The following is a 25,563-nucleotide window of genomic DNA, read 5'->3' as shown; positions in this document are numbered from 1 at the left end:
TTTAAGATGGCAAATTTATTACAATACAGAGAAAGAAATGCTCAAATGACATAAATTATGTGAATTGCCGTAAATGTCGGTCATTTGCAGCATAATTTCTTGTCCCTTCTAAGCTTATGAATAGGGATGAGCGAACCCGAACTGTATAGTTCGGGTTCGTAACGAATTTTGGGGTGTCCGTGACACGGACCCGAACCCGAACATTTTCGTAAAAGTCCGGGTTCGGTGTTCGGCGCTTTCTTGGCGCTTTTTGAAAGGCTGCAAAGCAGCCAATCAACAAGCGTCATACTACTTGCCCCAAGAGGCCATCACAGCCTTGCCTACTATTGGCATGGCTGTGATTGGCCAGTGCAGCATGTGACCCAGCCTCTATATAAGCTTGGGTCACGTAGCGCTGCACGTCACTCTGCTGATTCAAGCATAGGGAGAGGTTGCAGCTGCGACGTTAGGGCGAGATTAGGCAGATTAACTCCTCCAAAAGACTTCATTCTGTGATCGATCTGCAGCTGTGGATCATTGAAGTGCTATTATTGACTTGCTCACTTTTTTGAGGCTGCCCAGAGCGTTTTTAGATCACTTTTTTTCTGGGGTGATCGGCGGCCATTTTGTGACTTGTGGTGCGCCAGCACGAGCTATCACCAAGTGTATTTAACCATCGATAGTGTGGTTATTTTGTGCTATATCCTACATCAGCTGCAGGCTGAGCCTGTGTCACCGAAGTGCATTTAACCATCAACAGTCTGGTTATTTTTTGGCCATATACTACATCAGCTGCAGGCTGAGCCTGTTTCACCCAAGTGCATTTAACCATCAACAGTCTGATTATTTTTTGGCCATATACTACATCAGCTGCAGGCTGAGCCTGTGTCACCCAAGTGCATTTAACCATCAACAGTGTGGTTATTTTTTGGCCATATATTACATCAGGGGCAAGTTGAGCCTGTCACCCAGCGCCTAAAAAATAGACCTGACATTTCTATTCAACCAAATCTGCACAGTTTTAGCTGGTCAAGTTATTTGTAGTGACCGTAAAAGCAGACTTTTTGTTCTGGGTTGAAAAAGCATTCCAAAATTTGCCATTCTGAAAATAACTAGTTTGTGGTATTTCAGGCCTACTTGAAATCTATCCCAAAAAGAAAATCTTACATTGAAGTTATTGATAGTGTCATTCAGAAAAACCTAAGACACACGCTAGCGTGCTGATAGAAGTGTCATTCTGTGATTAAACCTATAACTGTCACACAGCGCAAAAAAAAAAACAGGTCTCACATCTCTATTCAACCAAATCTGCACAGTTTTAGCTGGTCAAGTTATTTGTAGTGACCATCAAAGCAGACTTTTTGTTCTGGGTTGAAAAAGCATTCCCAAATTTGCCATTCTGAAAATAACTAGTTTGTGGTATTTCAGGCCTACTTGAAATCTATCCCAAAAAGAAAATCTTACATTGAAGTTATTGATAGTGTCATTCAGAAAAACCTAAGACACACGCTAGCGTGCTGATAGAAGTGTCATTCTGTGATTAAACCTATAACTGTCACACAGCGCAAAAAAAAACAGGTCTCACATCTCTATTCAACCAAATCTGCACAGTTTTAGCTGGTCAAGTTATTTGTAGTGACCGTAAAAGCAGACTTTTTGTTCTGGGTTGAAAAAGCATTCCAAAATTTGCCATTCTGAAAATAACTAGTTTGTGGTATTTCAGGCCTACTTGAAATCTATCCCAAAAAGAAAATCTTACATTGAAGTTATTGATAGTGTCATTCAGAAAAACCTAAGACACACGCTAGCGTGCTGATAGAAGTGTCATTCTGTGATTAAACCTATAACTGTCACACAGCGCAAAAAAAAACAGGTCTCACATCTCTATTCAACCAAATCTGCACAGTTTTAGCTGGTCAAGTTATTTGTAGTGACCATCAAAGCAGACTTTTTGTTCTGGGTTGAAAAAGCATTCCCAAATTTGCCATTCTGAAAATAACTAGTTTGTGGTATTTCAGGCCTACTTGAAATCTATCCCAAAAAGAAAATCTTACATTGAAGTTATTGATAGTGTCATTCAGAAAAACCTAAGACACACGCTAGCGTGCTGATAGAAGTGTCATTCTGTGATTAAACCTATAACTGTCACACAGCGCAAAAAAAAACAGGTCTCACATCTCTATTCAACCAAATCTGCACAGTTTTAGCTGGTCAAGTTATTTGTAGTGACCGTCAAAGCAGACTTTTTGTTCTAGGTTGAAAAAGCATTCCCAAATTTGCCATTCTGAAAATAACTAGTTTGTGGTATTTCAGGCCTACTTGAAATCTATCCCAAAAAGAAAATCTTACATTGAAGTTATTGATAGTTTCATTCAGAAAAACCTAAGACACACGCTAGCGTGCTGATAGAAGTGTCATTCTGTGATTAAACCTATAACTGTCACACAGCGCAAAAAAAAACAGGTCTCACATCTCTATTCAACCAAATCTGCACAGTTTTAGCTGTTCAAGTTATTTGTAGTGACCGTCAAAGCAGACTTTTTGTTCTGGGTTGAAAAAGCATTCCCAAATTTGCCATTCTGAAAATAACTAGTTTGTGGTATTTCAGGCCTACTTGAAATCTATCCCAAAAAGAAAATCTTACATTGAAGTTATTGATAGTGTCATTCAGAAAAACCTAAGACACACGCTAGCGTGCTGATAGAAGTGTCATTCTGTGATTAAACCTATAACTGTCACACAGCGCAAAAAAAAACAGGTCTCACATCTCTATTCAACCAAATCTGCACAGTTTTAGCTGGTCAAGTTATTTGTAGTGACCGTCAAAGCAGACTTTTTGATCTGGGTTGAAAAAGCATTCCCAAATTTGCCATTCTCAAAATTGTGGTGAACGGGAACAATGAGGAAAACATCTAATAAGGGACGCGGACGCGGACATGGTCGTGGTGGTGTTAGTGGACCCTCTGGTGCTGGGGAGAGGACGTGGCCGTTCTGCCACAGCCACACGTCCTAGTGAACCAACTACCTCAGGTCCCTGTAGCCAGCAGAATTTACAGCGATATTTGGTGGGGCCCAATGCCGTTCTAAGGATGGTAAGGCCTGAGCAGGTACAGGCATTAGTCAATTGGGTGGCCGACAGTGGATCCAGCACGTTCACATTATCTTCCACCCAGTCTTCTGCAGAAAGCGCACAGATGGCGCATGCAAACCAAGCCCATCGGTCTGTCACATCACCCCCATGCATATCAGGGAAATTGTCTGAGCCTCAAGTTATGCAGCAGTCTCTTATGCTGTTTGAAGACTCTGCTGCCAGGGTTTCCCAAGGGCATCCACCTAGCCCTTCCCCAGGGGTGGAAGAGATAGAATGCACTAACGCACAACCACTTATTTTTCCTGATGATGTGGACATGGGAATACCACCTTAGCACGTCTCTGATGATGACGAAACACAGGTGCCAACTGCTGCATGTTTCTGCAGTGTGCAGACTGAACAGGAGGTCAGGGATCAAGACTGGGTGGAAGACGATGCAGGGGACGATGAGGTCCTAGACCCCACATGGAATGAAGGTCGTGCCACTGACTTTCACAGTTCGGAGGAAGAGGCAGTGGTGAGACCGAGCCAACAGCGTAGCAAAAGAGGGAGCAGTGGGCAAAATCAGAACACCCGCCGCCAAGAGACTCCGCCTGCTACTGACCGCCGCCATCTGGGACCGAGCACCCCAAAGGCAGCTTCAAGGAGTTCCCTGGCATGGCACTTCTTCAAACAATGTGCTGACGACAAGACCCGAGTGGTTTGCACGCTGTGCCATCAGAGCCTGAAGCGAGGCATTAACGTTCTGAACCTTAGCACAACCTGCATGACCAGGCACCTGCATGCAAAGCATGAACTGCAGTGGAGTAAACACCTTAAAAACAAGGAAGTCACTCAGGCTCCCCCTGCTACCTCTTCTGCTGCTGCCGCCTCGGCCTCTTCTGCTGCTGCTGCCGCCGCCTCGACCTCTTCCTCTGCCTCTGGAGGAACGTTGGCACCTGCCGCCCAGCAAACATGGGATGTACCACCAACACCACCACCTGCGTCACCAAGCATCTCAACCATGTCACACGGCAGCGTTCAGCTCTCCATCTCACAAACATTTGAGAGAAAGCGTAAATTCCCACCTAGCCACCCTCGATCCCTGGCCCTGAATGCCAGCATTTCTAAACTACTGGCCTATGAAATGCTGTCATTTAGGCTGGTGGACACACACAGCTTCAAACAGCTCATGTCACTTGCTGTCCCACAGTATGTTGTTCCCAGCCGCCACTACTTCTCCAAGAGAGCCGTGCCTTCCCTGCACAAACAAGTGTCCGATAAAATCAAGTGTGTACTGCGCAACGCCATCTGTGGCAAGGTCCACCTAACCACAGATACGTGGACCAGTAAGCACGGCCAGGGACGCTATATCTCCCTAACTGCACACTGGGTAAATGTAGTGGCGGCTGGGCCCCAGGCGGAGAGCTGTTTGGCGCACGTTTTTCCGCCGCCAAGGATCGCAGGGCAACATTCTTTGCCTCCTGTCTCCTCCTCCTCCTACTCAGCTTCCTCCTCCTCTTCTTCCACCTGCTCATCCAGTCAGCCACACACCTTCACCACCAACTTCAGCACAGCACGGGGTAAACGTCAGCAGGCCATTCTGAAACTCATATGTTTGGGGGACAGGCCCCACACCGCACAGGAGTTGTGGCGGGGTATAGAACAACAGACCGACGAGTGGTTGCTGCCGGTGAGCCTCAAGCCCGGCCTGGTGGTGTGCGATAATGGGCGAAATCTCGTTGCAGCTCTGGGACTAGCCGGTTTGACGCACATCCCTTGCCTGGCGCATGTGCTGAATTTGGTGGTGCAGAAGTTCATTCGCAACTACCCTGACATGTCAGAGCTGCTGCATAAAGTGCGGGCCGTATGTTCGCGCTTCCGGCGTTCACACCCTGCCGCTGCTCGCCTGTCTGCGCTACAGCGTAACTTCGGCCTTCCCGCTCACCGCCTCATATGCGACGTGCCCACCAGGTGGAACTCCACCTTGCATATGCTGGACAGACTGTGCGAGCAGCAGCAGGCCATAGTGGAGTTTCAGCTGCAGCATGCACGGGTCAGTCGCACTGCGGATCAGACACACTTCACCACCAATGACTGGGCCTCCATGCGAGACCTGTGTGCCCTGTTGCGCTGTTTAGAGTACTCCACCAACATGGCCAGTGGCGATGACGCCGTTATCAGCGTTACAATACCACTTCTATGTCTCCTTGAGAAAACACTTAGGGCGATGATGGAAGAGGAGGTGGCCCAGGAGGAAGAGGAGGAAGAGGGGTCATTTTTAGCACTTTCAGGCCAGTCTCTTCAAAGTGACTCAGAGGGAGGTTTTTTGCAACACCAGAGGCCAGGTACAAATGTGGCCAGACAGGGCCCACTACTGGAGGACGAGGAGGACGAGGATGAGGAGGAGGTGGAGGAGGATGAGGATGAAGCATGTTCACAGCGGGGTGGCACCCAAAGCAGCTCGGGCCCATCACTGGTGCGTGGCTGGGGGGAAACACAGGACGATGACGATACGCCTCCCACAGAGGACAGCTTGTCCTTACCTCTGGGCAGCCTGGCACACATGAGCGACTACATGCTGCAGTGCCTGCGCAACGACAGCAGAGTTGCCCACATTTTAACGTGTGCGGAATACTGGGTTGCCACCCTGCTGGATCCCCGGTACAAAGACAATGTGCCCACCTTACTTCCTACACTGGAGCGTGATAGGAAGATGCGCGAGTACAAGCGCACGTTGGTAGACGCGCTACTGAGAGCATTCCCAAATGTCACAGGGGAACCAGTGGAAGCCCAAGGCGAAGGCAGAGGAGGAGCAAGAGGTCGCCAACGCAGCTGTGTCACGGCCAGCTCCTCTGAGGGCAGGGTTAGCATGGCAGAGATGTGGAAAAGTTTTGTCACCACGCCACAGCTAACTGCACCACCACCTGATACGGAACGTGTTAGCAGGAGGCAACATTTCACTAACATGGTGGAACAGTACCTGTGCACACCCCTCCACGTACTGACTGATGTTTCGGCCCCATTCAACTTCTGGGTCTCCAAATTGTCCACGTGGCCAGAGCTAGCCTTTTATGCCTTGGAGGTGCTGGCCTGCCCGGCGGCCAGCGTTTTGTCTGAACGTGTATTCAGCACGGCAGGGGGCGTCATTACAGACAAACGCAGCCGCCTGTCTACAGCCAATGTGGACAAGCTGACGTTCATAAAAATGAACCAGGCATGGATCCCACAGGACCTGTCCATCCCTTGTGCAGATTAGATATTAACTACCTCCCCTTAACAATATATTATTCTACTCCAGGGCACTTCCTCATTCAATACTATTTTTAATTTCATTTTACCATTATATTGCGGGGCAACCCAAAGTTGAATGAACCTCTCCTCTGTCTGGGTGCCGGGGCCTAAATGTGTGACAGTGGCCTGTTCCAGTGGTGGGTGACGTGAAGCCTGATTCTCTGCTATGACATGAATACAGATTCTGCGCTGACATAAGGCCAGATTCTCTGTTACGGGACCTCTCTCCTCTGCCTGGGTGCCTGGGCCTAAATGTGTGACAGTGGCCTGTTCCAGTCGTGGGTGACGTGAAGCCTGATTCTCTGCTATGACATGAATACAGATTCTGCGCTGACATAAGGCCAGATTCTCTGTTACGGGACCTCTCTCCTCTGCCTGGGTGCCTGGGCCTAAATGTGTGACAGTGGCCTGTTCCAGTGGTGGGTGACGTGAAGCCTGATTCTCTGCTATGACATGAATACAGATTCTGCGCTGACATAAGGCCAGATTCTCTGTTACGGGACCGCTCTCCTCTGTGTGGGTGTCGGGGCCTAAATGTGTGACAGTGGCCTGTTCCAGTGGTGGGTGATGTGAAGCCTGATTCTCTGCTATGACATGAAGACAGATTCTGTGCTGACATCAGGCCAGATTCTCTGTTACGGGACCTCTCTCCTCTGCCTGGGTGCCGGGGCCTAAATGTGTGACAGTGGCCTGTTCCAGTGGTGGGTGACGTGAAGCCTGATTCTCTGCTATGACATGAAGACTGATTCTGCGCTGACATGAAGCCAGATTCTCTGCTATGGCATGAAGAGACTGATTCTCTGCTGACATGAAGCCAGATTCTTTGCTATGGCATGAAGAGACTGATTCTCTGCTGACGTGAAGCCAGATTCTCTGCTATGGGACCTCTGTCCAATTGATATTGGTTCATTTTAATTTTTTAAATTTTTTTTCTAATTTATTTCCCTATCCACATTTGTTTGCAGGGGATTTACCTACATGTTGCTGCCTTTTGCAGCCCTCTAGCTCTTTCCTGGGCTGTTTTACAGCCTTTTTAGTGCCCAAAAGTTCGGGTCCCCATTGACTTCAATGGGGTTCGGGTTCGGGACGAAGTTCGGATCGGGTTCGGATCCCGAACCCGAACATTTCCGGGAAGTTCGGCCGAACCATCCAGGTGTTCGCTCAACTCTACTTATGAAGTATTTCAGAGCTGTAAGTAAACTTCCATTGCGCTTCCAGAGGTGTGACTATCAAGACATTCTTCTTCTTGTATATGTAACAGAAAATTTATTTGGTCAGATTATTACATTTATGTTTTCCATATAAAAAATGTTATCCAATATCATTATAAATGTACTTATGCTTTAACCCTTCTTTTTTAATATAAATAATATATAATGCTGAAAAGTAATTGTGCCTTTGATACTATATATGTCCTCCAAGCAGAAGTATAACATTGTTCTATGGATGATGAAAAATGACTTGACCTTGACTTGCTGATCACTTCATTCCATTTATAATGCCAGTGTAACATGACATAAGCCATTTACTATTCTTGGCGTCTTCCTCTCCTTTAAATATCTTCTTTATAAAGCCTCATTCACACGTCAGTGTTTTCCATCAGTGATTGGGAGCCAAAGCCAGGATTGGAGCCTCCACAGACATAATGTATAAGGGAAAGATCTGCAGCTGTTCTGTGTTTAGAGCCGCACCTGGTTTTGGCTCAAAATCACTGATGGAAAACACTGATCAAACACTGACGTGTGAATGGGGCATAAGGCACCTAGTGGTTTTTGGAAAGTTGTGGTGGAAGGTTGTTTTTTTTCCTGCTCATTGACAGTTTTCCAGGATTTTAATACTGATGGCCTATCTTTAAGAGAAGCCATCAGTATCTGATTGGTGGTGGTGTGACACTCCTCACTTGTTCCCTAGTAGCTCCTGCGCCAAAAGTGAAGAAGCCATTGAAGTGAAAGGGAGCAATGCTGCAGTAACCAGCTCTGTCCACTACAAAATGGGTGTAGCTGTGTAGTTTCGGCAATGACTTTCGGTGACATAGCTACTCAGTAACAGCTGATTGGCATGGGGATCAGATAGTGATGGCCTATGCCATCAATATTAAATTCCAGTAATAGCACTTTCAGGCTTTGCGACCATGGTCGTATTATGGCCTGCATTATATAGAGGTTTAATGTGGCACCCACATTTTATTCCTCTCATTCCATACCAAGAAACTTTTATTCTATTTTGAGTGCATTTTTCAGCAGAAGTGTAGCAGACTCTATTGCATGCTGTATGACAAAGGTATTCTCCCCGTAAAGCCTCAGATTATTGGTGACTATAACTGGTCATCATCCTAATACATTTTCAGAATACTGCACACACACCTTTGAATGACAGTCTTTATTTCTTTTTGACAGCTGACCTTTAATGTATTTTGCAGTGTCATTTAGTTGCCTAAGGGTACAACCACACATGGCATAAACGCTGTAGACTTTCTGCAGTGAAATGGTGTATGGAAATCTGCTGTTTATGGTTATCAGCAAAAAAACTAAAAATCTCGTCCATGAGCTGCGGAACTATTCTGCAACTATTTAACGTATAATTGGACATGCTGTTTGGATTTTATGTCGTGGACATCTGCCGTGGATTTTATTTTATGGATGCAAATGGTGAAATCTGTGTGTATTTGATGTGGATTTTGCTCCCGTAGATTTCTCGCACAAGTGGCCGACCCAATGATGTGGTCATGTGGCGCTCGTGATTCAGCCGTGCTGCATTCGAGTACTTTATGGCTATACGAGCCACAGCAGGTTCTAATTAAGGTAATGAAGACTGCGCTATTTAGTCACTCTCTAGTGCTAATGGCTATGTGATATTGAAGGTGCTGTGCAGCCATGAACAATGCAGACCGACTAAACAATGTGTTCTTCATTAGCTGAATTAGAGCCCATGCATCCTGTACAGCCTTGCGATACTCGATCGCCACATGAATGTGCCATGTGGTCGTACCCTAACAGCCACTTGACTTCCTGCATGGGTGAACACCTGCTGAATAATATGGTATCTTACTAGTTACAGTACATAAAATACACAGCTGTCTTTCTCTGTCCAGATGTCAACCACTGTTGATCACTCCTCAAGACCTACACTTATGCATCTATTATACGGTAGAATCAGAAGTGATCCGGCAAACCTCATAAATTTATATTACATTTTATTCTTAAAAACACATAGCAGAGCAGCTGAAATAAGCATATTACATGACCTCTATTCTCAAATCAACAAGAAGGATATATATTTTTCATGATCTGTCTGCCCACTTAGACACCAAGAAGTGGGAGAAGACTTCACAAGAAGTTAAGGCACATTCAGGCACAAACATGAAATCCCTACTCTTTCTGTGCTTAGGAGTCCCCTTGGCATGCTCATTAAATGAGCAGTAGCTCCTTGTATGAGCAAGCATACAGACATAACTGTCAATCCCTGATTAGGACCGCCCACTGGACTCCTTAGCCCAGATAGAGCAGGGATTTCAATCAATAAGCTACAAGTTATACTGAACGTTTCCCCACAAAACTATATATCCATCTGCTCAGCTCCCCATGCTCTAACCTGTTGCCTATTACATGATCTAGAACATGCCATGAAATTGAAAAAGTAATTAAAGATTGGGGAAACTTTGCACCAAGAATATTAACTTTAAAGGGGTTTTCCAGGATTTTTATATAGAGGGCATATTTTAAGAATTGGCCATCAATATCTTATCAGCAGGGATCTGATACCCTGTACCACTATCGTTCAGCGCAGGAAATACACAGATTTATCTAAAGTGCAATGGACGGAGCTGATTACTGCATCACTGCTCCCACTGAAGAAAAAGGGATCAGCACTGCACAATAGACAGAGCTGTGTAATTTTTGCACTAGAGTTACTTGGGAGAAGTTGATTGGCAGGGGTGCGGGTTGTTGGACCCCCGCTCCCTGTCCCATGCATATGCTGTAGATCATCAGTCTAAAAATCCTGGAAAACCCTGTCAGCCATGGAGATTGTTTTTTCCACTGAGACCAGTGATGCTGGTGATCTAGGCAAACTCATGGACAGCCAGTTGACCAGTACTGCTCTGCATGCCACATTAAAGTACAAGAAAGGCTAACTGTATCCTAAAAATTAGCAGCATTAAGGGTTACATTCCACTTCTCATGGCGTTCATTTTTCCATATCCACTTTTCCATCCACTGTTCATTTGGAAAAATACATATTTGCTCCAAAGTACCAAAACACGATTTTCATAGTCTTTAAAAGAGGCAAGAGAACATTTGAAGTTTCTTGCTGACCACAAAAATATACTTTGCAACAAAGGAGCCCGCTTCCACTCTGCTTCTTGAAAAGAAATGCAATCAGAGTTATTGTATGTCTCTTCTAAACAATCAGCTGCTTGACAATTGTATGCTCCGTGCAGTATGTAATCTTACATGCAGGCATACTGGAGTTTTGACCATTTAAAAGCTTTTTTCCTGGCCCCTGACTTGTAAAGCTGGCTTTCTAATGGCTGTTTTAAAGGTATCAAAGTCCTTTTCTTTTAATCATTTTATTCCTTTGGAGTAAAATACCATTTTTTAGTGACGGCTGAACATTTTGTTGGGTGTTATAGAAATACCTGGGGAGAGGGGGCATTAAAGTGCTTCTAATATATTTTTTTATTTTTTTTTTATACTCAAGTATTGGACAGATTACTATTTACAATGGAATGTGTCTGAATATCCCGGAGTGAAAAATGTTCGCTTTCCAGATGGACAGATTTGGAAGCCGGACATCCTTCTATATAACAGGTATGTGTTTGCCTTGCACAAAAGCTCTTTGCTCCCATTAACAATCAGAGATTAGATATACATAATGGCGCAGTAATTTAATTGTCATTATTGTTTTTGCGTTACAAGCAAAAAACGACTTCTTAATATTATTTTACAGTTACTTGAAGCTTTCCTGCTTATTATCAGGTAATGCCCGGGTCTACAATAAATCTCTGTTTGACATTCGTTGTGTACAGCTAAAGTGCACACCACAGTGTACTATGGCTGTGACATTATTGGTTTTTGCTGAATCATGAGAGTCTTGGGGTCATGTTGTGCAGAACCTAGTCCAAGATAACAGCTGAAGTGATGCCTATGGCTGCCAGTAAGATGCTTATTCCATTTACTAACCCTCACTTTTAAAAGGACAATTTCAATCAGAGTTCTTGCCTAAGGCAGCACTTTTATATGCACTGTTTTTTAAAGATGACCCCAATGGCTCTCATCCATCTAGTATCAGCTTTGGGAAGCTTGAGCCAGCAAATATATAAAATGAAGTCTTATAGGGGTAATTTGGTTAACTTTTCCAAAATACTTTCTTTCTCAATTACTCATGGGTTTTCCAGAAGTTTGCTTGCTGTCATTTAATGGGAACCTTCATTGGTTAGCCCCAGGGGACAGAAAATGACCTATTTTGGTCAGGTAATAACTGTATTGGCAACTTGTGTTATATAGATCAATTATGTTTCGTCTGTAGAAATTTGTGGTTCATAACTCTCTTTAGTGTGTCCAATTTCATTCTGAGGCACGCAATATATATATTTTTTCATGGACTCATACAGAATGGTTGGGAAAACAGTTTATGGCATGTTTGGTTGCTAACTCTAGGGAAGAATACAGTACCATAAGGAGGCACTATAGAATGGCACATTATAATAGTGAACCATAGAGAATCATAACGCTACCATATATACTTTTATGTATAAAGCTGAAGAACCCCATTGCTCCCGAGTATGAATCTCCATCCAATTCATTAATAGCGCAACCAGAGGCACCTATTACAATAGAACTCGATAGCATGCAGCCATATTAGTGGAAATCGATATCTGGCTAAGGCTGGGTCTACATGGTGATCTTGTCTGTAACACCGTACAGCCAAATATTGCTGTGTAGGAGTGCAGCCATTAAACTGAACTGGGCCACATTGTGTGTCGCAAGTTACCACAATGGCAGAATTGTAAAAAAAATCCAGCAGTGTTGGAATTTTTAAGATTCTCTGGTTGTGAGTAACATAAAAAACAAAAAAAACAAAGAACTAAAAGCTCTTAAACGTCCAATGGTGAATTTTTTTTATGCTTTATTAAAGACTCAGTCAGTGAATAATAAAATGCCATAAAAACAAGGGGAGTAGGGAGCACAGACGCCATCTCAGCTCTACAGTGTCGACATAGAAAATCACAAATCCATTAAACATTGATGTAATTACATATGAGTCCAGATGTAAGGTATGGCTGATTTACTAAAATGATGTGGGTAATGACCAGAGGGTAATCCACACATACGCACAACCCGTGCAACAGGCGGTAGTGTCACCTAACTGGACCTATAGCCCACCTATGTAACAATGAGCCAGACCAAAAGATGGAGTGTAAATAGATGAAGGGACTCACCAAGAATAAATGTGACCTGGATGTCTGGGATGGCGTTACCCCGACGCGCGTTTCGGCGTACCCCTACTTCCCTTGTTTTTATGACATTTTATTATTCACTGACTGAGTCTTTAATAAAGCATAAAAAATGTTCACCATTGGACGTTTAAGAGCTTTTAGTTCTTTGTTTTTTTCTTGTACGTATAAGCTTGTCCAGTTACACCGGGATATTGGGTAGTCTTTTGTATGAAGCCGCACCACTGTGTGCACACACACTAGGCCACTCTTTTTTTTTTTGTGAGTAACATAGTATATAAGGCCGAAAAAAGACATTTGTCCATCCAGTTCGGCCTGTTATCCTGCAAGTTGATCCAGAGGAAGGAAAAAAAAAAAACTGTGAGGTAGAAGCCAATTTTCCCCACTTAAGGGGAAAAAATTCCTTTTCGACTCCAATGAGTCAATCAGATAACTCCCTGAATCAACGACCCCTCTCTAGTAGCTATAGCCTGTAATATTATTACACTCCAGAAATACATCCAGGCCCCTCTTGAACTCTTTTAGTGAACTTACCTTCACCACCTCCTCAGGCAGAGAGTTCCATAGTCTCACTGCTCTTACCATAAAGAATCCTTTTCTATGTTTGTGTACAAACCTTCTTTCCTCCAGACGCAGAGGATGTCCCCTCGTCACAGTCACAGTCCTGGGGATAAATAGATGATGGGATAGATCTCTGTACTGACCCCTGATATATTTATACATAGTAATTAGATCTCCCCTCATTCGTCTTTTTTCTAAAGTGAATAACCCTAATGTTGATGATCTTTCAGGGTAGTTGCCGCATTCCAGTTATTACTTTAGTTGCCCTCCTCTGAACCCCTCTCCAGCCCTGCTATGTCTGCCTTGTTTACAGGAGCCCAGAACTGTACACAGCACTCCATGCGTGGTCTGACTAGTGATTTGTAAAGTGGTAGGACTGTGTTCTCATCACGGGCATCTATGAGCCTTTTGATGCAACCCAATATATTATTGGCCTTGTGCTGCGACTCTATTTGGTTTGAAGGTTGTACTGTAACACAGCAATCTTTTATGGTGCAACAAGTGTCGCGGCCAAGATCACTGCTCAGCCCCAGACTAAGGGCTCTTACACACAAGTGGGTTTTCCGTGCAGATACGATGCGTGAAGTGAACACATAGCTTCTGGACTAAATCCTGACCCGTTCATTCCAATATATCTGTGAACATGAGCATTGTTTTTCAAGCATCATCTTTGCATTCAGGAAAATTAACCTTGTGTTTTATATTGCACATTTTTTACGCAGCTCTGGCTCCATAGAAGTGAATAGGGCTTGTGTGAAAAACAGAAGGCATCCAAATGCAATGTGTTCTTCACTGATGCTTGAAAGGAGATATTGAGTGTTATTCTTCTTTTTTTTTTTCACGTGCATGAAAAACGCATGCAATCCAAACATAATCTGGACAGAATAATAGTGCAATCGCAGACAAAACTGATTGAACTTGCATGCCTTCAGTTTTTTCCTAAACAGCTCCTGACACAATCCATATCGCTCCTGTGAAAGAGGCCTAAGGGAGAACATTTTTTTCAACAGTACACAAATTGTCTTTTCTTTACTTTTTTCCTGTATGCTATCATTAGTCAAAAAAGTCAAAGAAACCCAGAAAAGGAAAGCACAAAAACACGATCCAATATACAGTATGCCTCTCCATCGTTTGCGAAACATAAAACTGCTTATTTAGAACTTCTGAAACCATGTTATAAAAAAAAACATTAAATAAGAATATTATAACTAGCATTCTGAAATATACGGTACTGTTACATGTGTACAATATGTAAGCACTGTGTGTAGCATTGTATTTTTGGTCCTTGAATTCCATTATTTTATTCATATAACTTTCTGTATTGAAACAGAACAGTACGTTCCACTTAGATGCCAAAAAAAGATAAGGCAGCATCATAATAAAAATATACAGCTTATCATTCAGAAAGTATGTGACCACCTTCATAATGTTCCTTGTGAAATAGCACATTTCATAATATCATGCGCTGTGAGTTCACTATGTTTAGCGATAGTTTTATGATTGAACCTTTCAATGACTTGCTTCTCTAGCAGCAAAGTCGTTATTTCTCCTCCGATCTGCACAGAGATATGGATGAATCTATTATATGCACAAGTGGCTACTTTTCAGCGTATGAAATATAAACCAGGTTTCTTGGAGCCAAACGATCAACTCTTGCTCTAAATTGAAAACTTCCAGAAACTCAGGATACATGGCGGAGCAAACAGACTTAGTAAATAATTATTCCTTTCAAAACCTGCAGAGCCGAGTTCTTAAGTTGCAGAGTCCCATAGCTCACTGCATGAGAACACAATGATGAGAATATTTGCCTCTGGATTGCTTCCTGAGTCTATACTAAGCTCGCAGTAATTGCTTTCACCATGTGCACTGTAGGAAAGGAGGCTGGAATGCATAACACCGGTTTAATTTGCCAATGATATTTAACATTTAAATTATAGCGGCCAAGAATAATCTCTGACTTCAGTGGAATATGGAAGGAATTTTATTCAGAATTAATATATTAAATATACACTGTATGTTTCCTCATAGTTTCTTATTTTAATAACTAGCTCAAGCTATTTGCTGTAATATCATGAAATCATTCAAACGGTTGACTAGTTTGATATGATATTTTTTTTTTCCTTTCGAGATATTATAATTAATAAAATAAAGGACTACAACAATTATAACATCATTAACGGTAATAGTATTCTAAATATTATATTTAATATTGAATTATTTAATATTATCATCTCCTCCATTTTGATTCCCGATTTTGGTTACATGGTATGGATAAAGCTTTAAAGAAGTTTTCCAAGCTTAGGGAAAAAAAAATAAAAAACAACATCTGTAGATGTTACAGTGACTCTTTAATGCAAGAAAAAAAAATCATATTAAGTTTTAAAAAAAAAAATTTGTAAGTCTGATATTGCAGTGTATTATTAAACAGGCTGTTTGTTACCACCGGCTACCATCTGTTTACCAATAGCTATATATCACGCTGTCACTTTGTCATTACTAATGCTGTCTTGGCATTAAAGAGCTTAAAATGGGTTGGATACGATCCTAGATGACCTCAGAATGTCATACATGACTTTTCAGGGCAATTGTGGCACTTCCATTTCTGGTCAAATTTCTTTGGACCATATTGAATCTGATGGCTGGATTGACTGAAGCGTACTTGAAGCAAATTTTGGGAAATTCACTCATCTCTAATATATATACAGTAAAGTAAGTCATTTACCGGTATATCTAAACTCTAATACATTTTTCCTGGTACTTTAGGTTCTAGCTTGCCAATAACATTCAATTCATTTTTGATATGTACCATAGATAATATCTGTTTACTATTCTGTAGGATGATGCCTTCTTGTCCTAAAGGATTGTTTCAATAAATACCTGGTTCCTTCTCTTTTATCTTTCCTCTAGACTTATTCTCAAATTATGTAAATAATAGTTTCATGGGGAACACATCTAATTTGCATAACAAAACACTGCTGATCAATCAACCTGTTACATTATTAAAACCATTGGTGTCAAAAACGTAGCATAATAATGACATCCCCATTCTCCACAATACTCTGTGATGCCTGTAACGTTAGCAACAGACTAATTTTAAAACCATTTATTCATTTGTTCTTCCCTTAATAGACTAATTTGTATATTTCTGACAAAGGAGAACATTGCAGCTTTTTTTCGTTTGTAAATTTTATTATACCTTATAAAGTAAGTATGTCTGTTTTTATAGCAGTGAAAAGTTAAATATTCATCAGGGATCTCAAGAGAACTGACAAGCAATAGAACCACTAGAAAACGACTGAATTTTAAGTAGTTTTTTTTTATTACTGTTATTTGTCCCAATTCTTTTTAATACTCAAATATGCTACTTATTCTGCTTTGTTAGGGACAATTTTATAAGTAGATTGAGAGTTATAGATACTTAATGTTTCTCATTTTAAGGAATTCCTTCACACATATGGGGTCATTTATCAAACTGGTTGAAAATAAAAGGTGGAATCTGATTAGTTGCTATGGGCAACTAAGCCTGTTCTACTTTACACCAGTTTTATAACCCCAATAGTTTTTTTGTGGCTTTATTTTAGCATGAAAAAAAAAAACATTGAGTTTTTTGCAAGTTGTTTTGGATGACTTTTTAAGTCTCCAGGAAAAAAAAACCACAACAAACACACTATCACGGTCGGCGTGGCTATCACATACGTGACACAGAGGGAGGGAACGAGGAAGGCCCTTCCCAAGTGAGAGGGAAGATGGTGACCCCTGACTCACCTGGCGGCTGGCACCTGGCTGCCCTGACGTCCCTAGACGGGTTCCTCACCCGTACGCCGATCGCGTGCCTAAAGCCCTGGCTTTCCCTGAGCTGAGCCCTAGGTAGTGAACAGGGCGATGGGAACACTAGTCCGCACCACTAACTCTAAGGGAAAACACCAAGGGGAGGACAGACAACACAGACTCAACATATATTCCCAGGTGGGCGACAACAGGAGACAACAATAAGCCAAACAGGGATCCGGAGGGTAGCACACAGGAACAACAACCAGGATTAACCACTCCAGTGGGTCAGTATAGATGTCCAGGCAGGAAGCTCTATAACTGGCAACTAGAGAAGTGTGAGGGGAGAATATAAGGAGGTAGGGAGTGGCAGACAAGAAACAGCTGAGGAGGAGAAGCTACGGATCCCTGAGAGAGACAAAAAGGATAGCAAGGCAAACACAGAAAACAATAACTAAGAAACACCGTGATCTTTAGATATAGAGCGCGCAGCCACCCCGCTGCGACTTCCTGACCCCGGGTATAACGGAGTCAGACGTGGCTCTTGATACCCTCGTGACACACACTGGCCGATAAGAAATTATAAAACACCTTACAAACACAGTTTTCTTGATTTTTTTATTTTATTCCATAGACATATTTTTGTATTTGTGAGTGTGGCATTTTTGCAGACATTTTTCTCTGTCTGTATCCTAGGCTCCTAGGCTCCTAGGCTCCTTGCCTCTATTCACTCATCTACCGATCCCTATCAGGTAGCTTCCAAATGGATATGGTCACATGCACCACTGCAGCCGATGACTGCCATCAACAGCGAAGTTTCCCCAAGTGACATATCTCTGCTGGGTCACGTCCTGTCCCTGAAGACCTGTGAGGACGGGCCACACGACTTGCTGGCATCACTCCTTCATTGTTTACCTGATATAGTATAATACATTTTATAATGATTGTACCTGTTATTTCAGCTCAGATCCATTCACTACACAGTCACTACAAAATGTGTGGTGCTGCCATAGAACCATGGTCCTTTCAATCAGCTCATCATTGTGATGCCATGAGTCACAACCCCACCAACCCTTGTAAGTGATTACCTGGACTGTAGAGCAGCTCACAAAAACATAAAAATATGCACCCTTAACAACTGCACCAAAGACTTGCTTACCTACCTCGTGAATTTCAAAGTGTTTTTTGCACCTTTTAGAAGCACAATCAGAAATGTACTCTGCATTATTTTATGAAGAAGTATAGAGCTAAAGAATAAGTAAAAAATATGTTTCAAAGTAAACATTTAAATTACAGATCTGGCAGGTCCCAGTTAGAATCTATCAACACAGTGCATATAAACTGGTAGCAAGTATAACATAGCTCATGGAGAGTACCAGCATTGTGTCACCATTTAGCATTATATTACCAGAAGATCCAAGATCATGTTTTTTTTTATTGCTTGACACGTCATAGGGTGATGTATTTTTAAATTGTTAAGAGGACAGTTTTGTAAAAGCACCATCTCTACCACTTGCAATAATAGCACAGAAGCATAAAACAATGTTTCCACAATCCAGTGCAGAATAAGAAAGCCCCCACACCTTGTGACATGAAACAGAAGCACATGCCTCACTCCAACGCTTTTGTTCCTGTGGCATATTTTAACATGCTTCATTGGATGCCATATGGATGGATACAGTGTCTTGCAAAAGTATTCATTCCCCTTTACTTTTTTCGTGTTTTGGTGCCTCACAACCTGGAATTAACATGGATTATTTGAGGATTTGCATCATTTAATGTACAGAACATGCCCACAACTTTGAAGATGTTTGTTTTTTTATTATGAAGTAAACAACAAATAGGAAAAAATAACAGAAAAAGTCAATGTGCATAACTATTCACCCCCCTAAAGTCAATACTTTGTGGAGCCACCTTTTGCGGCAATCACAGCTCCAAGTCGCTTTGCAGAAGTCTCTATGAGCTTGCCACATCTTACCACTGGGGTATGCGCTTGTGAACAGCAATCTTTAAGTTTGACCACAGATTTTCTATTGGATTGAAATCTGGGCTTTGACTAGGCCATTCCAACACATTTACATCTTTCTCCTTAAACCACTCAAGTGTTGCTTTAGCAGTGTGTTTGGGGTCATTGTCCTGCTGGAAGGTGAACCGCCGTCCTAGCCTTAAATCACGCACAGAGTGGTACAGGTTTTGGGCTTCCTAACAAAGGGGGTGAATAGATACACACATGCCAATTTTCTGTTTTCTATTTCTAAACAATAGTTTTTTATATATATTTTTCTCATTTTACTTCGCCAACTTAGACTATTGTGTTCTGATCCATCACATAAAATTCAGATTAACAAAACATTGAACTTAAGGCTGTAATGTAACAAAACATGAAAAAAGTCAAGGGGGGGTGGGTGAATATTTTTGCAAGGCACTGTATATCCTATATGGTTGGTTTCTACTTTACTACTAAGCAAATATTAATGAATTGTGTGTGTGTGTGTGTGTGTGTATATGCAGTGCTTTTAAATGCCTTGAGTATTCATACCCCTTGAAATTTCCCACTTTTTTTCACAATACACCCATGAATTTAAATGTATTTTATTGGGATTTTATATGATAGACCAACACTAAGTAGCAAGTATGTCTAAAGTGCAAAGTGCATTGTTTTAAAAATGGTTAATAAATAAAAATCTGGAAAGTGTGGTGTGCATTTGTATTTAGCCCCCCTTAGGCTACTTTCACTCTAGCGGCAAGGAACTCCAGCAGGCTGTTCCTTTGGGTGCACAGCCTGTCAGATCCATGCTGCCGTTAGTGTACGTGTGCCCCCGGACTACCCCTCCGGCCACATTGACTATAATTATAGTCACTGGGGCCGGGGCGGTAGTCCGGGGGCACGCATGCACTAGCGCCAGCACAAATCCGACAGGCTGTTCACCCGCCCGAACAGCCTGCCGGAGTTCCTTGCCGCCAGTGTGAAACTAGCCTTAGTCAATACTTTGTAGGACCACCTTTTGCTGCAATTACAGCTAAAAGTCTTTTGGGGTATGTCTCTACCAGCTTTGCTCATTTAGAAACTGAAATTTTTGTCCGTTCTTCTTTAGAAAATAGCTCAAGCTCAGTCAAATTGCATGAAGAGCTTTCTGTGAACAGCAACTTTTAAGTCTTGCCATAGATTCTCAATGGGATTTAGGTCTAGACTTTGACTGGGCCATTCTAACACATGAACATGTTTTGATCTAAATCATTCCATTATAGCTCTGGCTGTATGTCTATGGTCGTTGTAGTGCTAGAAGGTGAACCTCTGCCCTAGTCTCAAGTCTTTTGCAGACTCTACCAGGTTTTCCTCTAAGATTGCCTTGTATTTAGCTCCATCCATCTTCCTATGAACCAGCTTCCCTGGAAAAGCAGCTCCACAGCATGATGCTGCCACCTCGTTTCACAGTGGAAATGGTGTGTTTAGGGTGATGTGCAGTGTTAGTTTACTGCCACACATAGTGTTTTGCATTTACTGTAGGCCAAAAAGTTCAACTTTGGTCTCAACTGATCAGAGCACCTTCCTCTACATGTTTGCTGTGTCCCCTACAAGGCTTGTGGCAAACTGCAAATGGGACTTCTTATGGCTTGCTTTCGAAAAGGATTTCTTCTTGCCACTCTTCAACAAAGGCAAGATGTGTGGAGTACATGACTAATAGTTCTCCTGTGGGCAGATTCTCCCGCTTGAGCTTTGGATCTCTGCAGCTGCTCCAGAGTGACAATGGGCCTCTTGGCTGCATCTCTAATTAGTGCTCTCCTTTACTGGGCTGCCAGTTTAGGTGGACGGCCATATCTTGGTAGGTTTGCAGTTGTGGTATACTATTTTTGGATGATAGATTGAACAGTGCTCTGTGAGATGTTCAGAGCTTGGGATATTTTTTATATAACCTAACCCTGCTTTATACTTCCCCACAACTTTATCCCTGACCTGTCTGGTGTGTTAAGTGACTTCTGAAGGCAGTTAGTTACACTGGATTTTATTTAGGGGTATCAGAGTACAGGGGACTGAATAAAAATGCATGCCATACTTTTCAGCTTATTATTTATTAACAATTTTGAAAACCATGTATCATTTTCTTTTCACTTCACACATACTTGCTACTTTGTATTGGTCTGTCACATAAAATCACAATAAAATACATTTAAGTTTGTGGGTGTAACATGAAAAAATGTAATGTGAAAAAGGGGTATGAATACTGTGTGTGTATATATAAATATGTATATATATATATATATATATATATATATATTGAGAGAGAGAGAGAGACTATTATTGCTATAATTATATATTTATGTTAATTGGGAAGGAGGGGATTGGATATTGGTGAAGATAAATGCATAATGGCCTATTAATAATTAGCATATTCACAAACAATGCCCAGGGTAGAAACAACCCAGCAAGCTTTATGCACTAGAATTGTTTGTGCTGCTTTAATGAAAGCCATGACATGGGAAATCCATTATGGGATGCTTAATTAATACATAAAGCACTTAGCAGCAAATTACTAGGATTTTTATGTGACTCAACATTGCGAAAAACATGCTATTAAAATATTATGCACTCATTGTGTGCAATTCATTTAACCTCTTACTGCCCAGAACCGTAGATGTATGGCGCAACCGGACGTGACTTAACGTCCAGCGCCATACAGGGGTCCAGCAGTCACTGATAGCCGGACCCCTGCTGTATGCACCAGGATCGGTGAAATCACCGATGCCGGCGCATTAACCCCTGCACGGCCGAGGTCAGCGCTGACCGCGGCACGTGCAGACTTTAGACATGTGCGGGGTGGTCATCCGGTGGACGTGAACCTTATGGCAGGGAAGGCAGCCTGATGCCTTCCTTAGGCATTGTGGCTGCCTTTCGGGAGAGCCCCCAAGATCTCACAGGTAAGCAGGCTGTAAGTGTATTACACTGGTAATACACTTACAGCCAATGCATCACAATGCAGAAGTATTGTGATGCATTGTAAAGGGGATCAGACCCCCAAAAGTTGAAGTCCCAGAGTGGGACATAAAAGTTTTACAGAATAAAATTCAAAGTTTCAAGTAAAAAAAAAAAAAAAAGCTTAATTTTTCCAAAATAAAGTTGAAAACAAATTGTAAAAAATAGGGAAAAAAAAGAAATGTAGGCATATTAGGTATAGATCGGCTCTATAAAAAAATCACATTACCTAACCCCTCAGGTGAACATCGTCAAAAAAACATTTTTTTGTCACCTTACATCACTAAAAGTGTAATAGCAAGCAATCAAAAAGTCATATGCACCCCAAAATAGTGCCAATCAAATGTCATCTCATCCCGCAAAAATGGTAACCTACCTAAGACAATCACCCAAAAAACAAAAAATCTATGGCTCTCAGACTATGGAGACACTAAAACATGTTTTTTTTTGTTTAAAAAATGATATAATTGTGTAAAACTTAAAAAAATTAAAAAGTATACATATTAGTCATTTCCACGTCCATAACGACCTGTTCTATAAAAATATCACATGACCTAACCCGTGAACATCGTAAAAAAAAAAAAAACGGTGAAAAGAAAACTATTTATTGTCACCTTACATCACAAAAAGTGTAATAGCAATCGATCTAAAAGTCATACGCACCATAAAATAGTACCAATCAAACCATCATCTCATACCGAAAAAAATTAGCTCCTACAAAAAACAGTCGGCCAAAAAATAAAAAAACTATGGCATTTTTAAAATAATGCTTTATTATGTAAGACTGAAACAACCTTAAAAGTTGTCATATTTGGTATTGTCACATCCGTAACAACCTGCTCTATAAAAATACCACATGATCTAACCTGTCAGATGAGCATTGTAAATAACAAAAAATAAATACGGTGCCAAAACAGCTATTTTTTGTTATCTTGCCTCGCAAAAAGTGTAATATAGAGCAACCAAAAATCATATGTACCCTAAAATAATATCAACAAAACTGCCACCTTATCCCGTAGTTTCCAAAATGGGGTAGTTTTTTTGAAGTTTCTACTCTAGGAATGCATCAGGGGGTCTTCAAATGTGACATAGCAGCTTAAAATTATCCCAGTGAAATCTGCCTTCCAAAAACCATATGGTGTTCCTTTCCTTCTGCGCCCTGCCGTGTGCCTGTACAGCAGTTTACGACCACATATGGGGTGTTTCTGTAAACTACAGAATCAGGGCAATAAATATTGAGTTTTTGCTTGGCTGTTAAACCTTGCTTTGTTAGTGGAAAAAAATGGATTAAAATGAAAAATCTGCCAAAAAAGTGAAATTCTGAAATTTCATCTCCATTTTCCATTAATTCTAGTGGAACACCTAAAGGGGTAACAAAGTTTGTAAAATCAGTTTTGAATACCTTGAAAGGTGTAGTTTCTAAAATGGGGTAATTTTTGGGTGATTTCTATTTTGTAAGCCTCACAAAGTGACTTCAGACCTGAACTAGTCCTTAAAAAGTGGGTTTTCGAAATTTTCTGAAAAATTTCAAGATTTGCTTCTAAACTTCTAAGCCTTCTCACGTCCCCAAAAAATAAAATGGCATTCACAAAATTATCCAAACATGAAGTAGACATGTGGGGAATGTAAAGTAGTAACTATTCTTTGGAGTTATTACTATATATTTTAAAAGTAGAGAAAAATAAAAAAAATACCATCGGATTGGAGAAAACTCCGATCCGATGGTATATTAATATTACCCGAACACCGAACCCGAACTTTTACTGAAATGTTCGAGTTTGGGTTCGGGTGCCGAACACCGTAAAGTTCGCTACGAACGCGAACTTCATAGTTCGGGTTCGCTCAACCCTAGTGACGAGAAAACAGTCTCAGAATGGCCTGGATAAGTAAAAGCCTTTTTTAAGTTATTACCACATAAAGTGACACATGTCAGATTTGCTAAAAATGGCCTGGGCAGAAAGGTGAAAAATGGCATGGTCCTGAAAGGGTTAAAGGGCAAGATTTTTTTTTGTGAAATAAACTTTTTTCTATTTTTTCATAATGTGGCCTCTTAATATGATGTTGTACCAGAAACCAGGGTTGATAAACAAAGACACATAATTGCAGTGGAGTAGGTATGTAAACAGAAAAAGGGTCCTCAAACATCACAGTAGTCCAACTTGAGTCAGCAGCATCAAATTCCATGTGAGCTCATAAACCACATTGACTCTATGGGTCATGGTGGGTGATGACCTACTGCCTTGCAGAATTCCCTATTAAAAAAATGCCTGCTGGCTGTGGCAGAGTTTTTTTTTCACTTCGCATATCGACAGTTTCTGTATATCTCATGGTGGTTGATGACTTTGACCCCCAAAACCTGGCAGCAACTGCTTTAGCCACTGTAATCATTCTACATGATCCATCTTGACCTTGCGATGATGGACCTTACTAGGAGTGTGTAGCCTAATATAATAATCAGTTTGGTACCAAAACCAATCTTATAAGAGGTTGTCCATAGAAGTCATAAACTTAACTGTCATATTTTTATTTTATTTGCTAGTTTATTAGAGCTAGGCATGTATACCTGCGTTAGTCTGTCAATGATTGTCAAATATCTGTAATTATCTTATAATAACAGCTTTCATTAATGTCCTTTGTCCCTTTCCCTTCTCCCTTAAAAGACCGTTGCTATGGCTTGTCTGTCTTCCCTTTAGTACATACAGAAGCCAGAGGGGCAGTCCTTCGCATTGCATGCCTACATTAGGCTTCAGAGTGAGGAGGTGTGTCTCACAGTAATCCAATCTGATTGGCTGGCAGGGAGCTGCTGGCTGCAGCAAGTTTGTACGTGAAGTGAAGGAAAGCAGTTTTGGCCTCAGAGAACTGGCAGAGGAGACATCTTGAGAAGGTCCTCATATTGTAAATGTTTAAAAAGCCGTAACTAAGGGAAAAACTTAAGGAAAACAGTGGTATGTGAAGAAACTGAAGATTGCTTTGTGCATAATGCTGTTGCAGCAGTAACATATGCTAAAAAATATTTTTTTTTTTTAATGAAAGCATGACAGTTACCCTTTAATGCTGGGTAACAGGACATGGTTAGGTATGACAGGAAGTAAACAGTCCAGTAAAGCTCAGACATACAGATCTGTCCTTCTTATCCTCTTGACTCAAAATATCCTGAGATATGTGGCATAAGATGACCAAATAAAAAATAAATAAAAATGATTTCATGATATTGTGTCATGAAATGTCTACCTATACAGTGGGGGAAATAATTATTTGACCCCTCACTGATTTTGTAAGTTTGTCCAATGACAAAGAAATGAAAAGTCTCAGAACAGTATCATTTCAATGGTAGGTTTATTGTAACAGTGGCAGATAGCACATCAAAAGGAAAATCGAAAAAATAACTTTAAATAAAAGATAGCAACTGATTTGCATTTCATTGAGTGAAATAAGTATTTGAACCCCTACCAACCATTAAGAGTT

At 41.5% G+C, this 25,563-nt stretch overlaps 1 protein-coding gene across 1 annotated transcript in view; it reads left to right on the top strand.

The window, feature by feature from the left end:
• LOC120985751 (neuronal acetylcholine receptor subunit alpha-7) overlaps positions 1-25,563 on the top strand; it is a 414,569-nt gene that overhangs the window by 260,595 nt on the left and 128,411 nt on the right. Inside the window, exon 4 of the mRNA XM_040413865.1 lies at positions 11,042-11,151. Coding sequence (XP_040269799.1) covers positions 11,042-11,151 — 110 coding nt within the window. The remainder of the gene's footprint in view (positions 1-11,041; positions 11,152-25,563) is intronic.

This window comes from Bufo bufo, chromosome 1, assembly GCF_905171765.1.
Source record: "Bufo bufo chromosome 1, aBufBuf1.1, whole genome shotgun sequence".
Taxonomy (NCBI): Eukaryota; Metazoa; Chordata; class Amphibia; order Anura; family Bufonidae; genus Bufo; species Bufo bufo.
The sequence above is the reverse complement of the archived record's forward strand: the minus strand, read 5'-3'. Positions and strand labels throughout refer to the sequence as shown.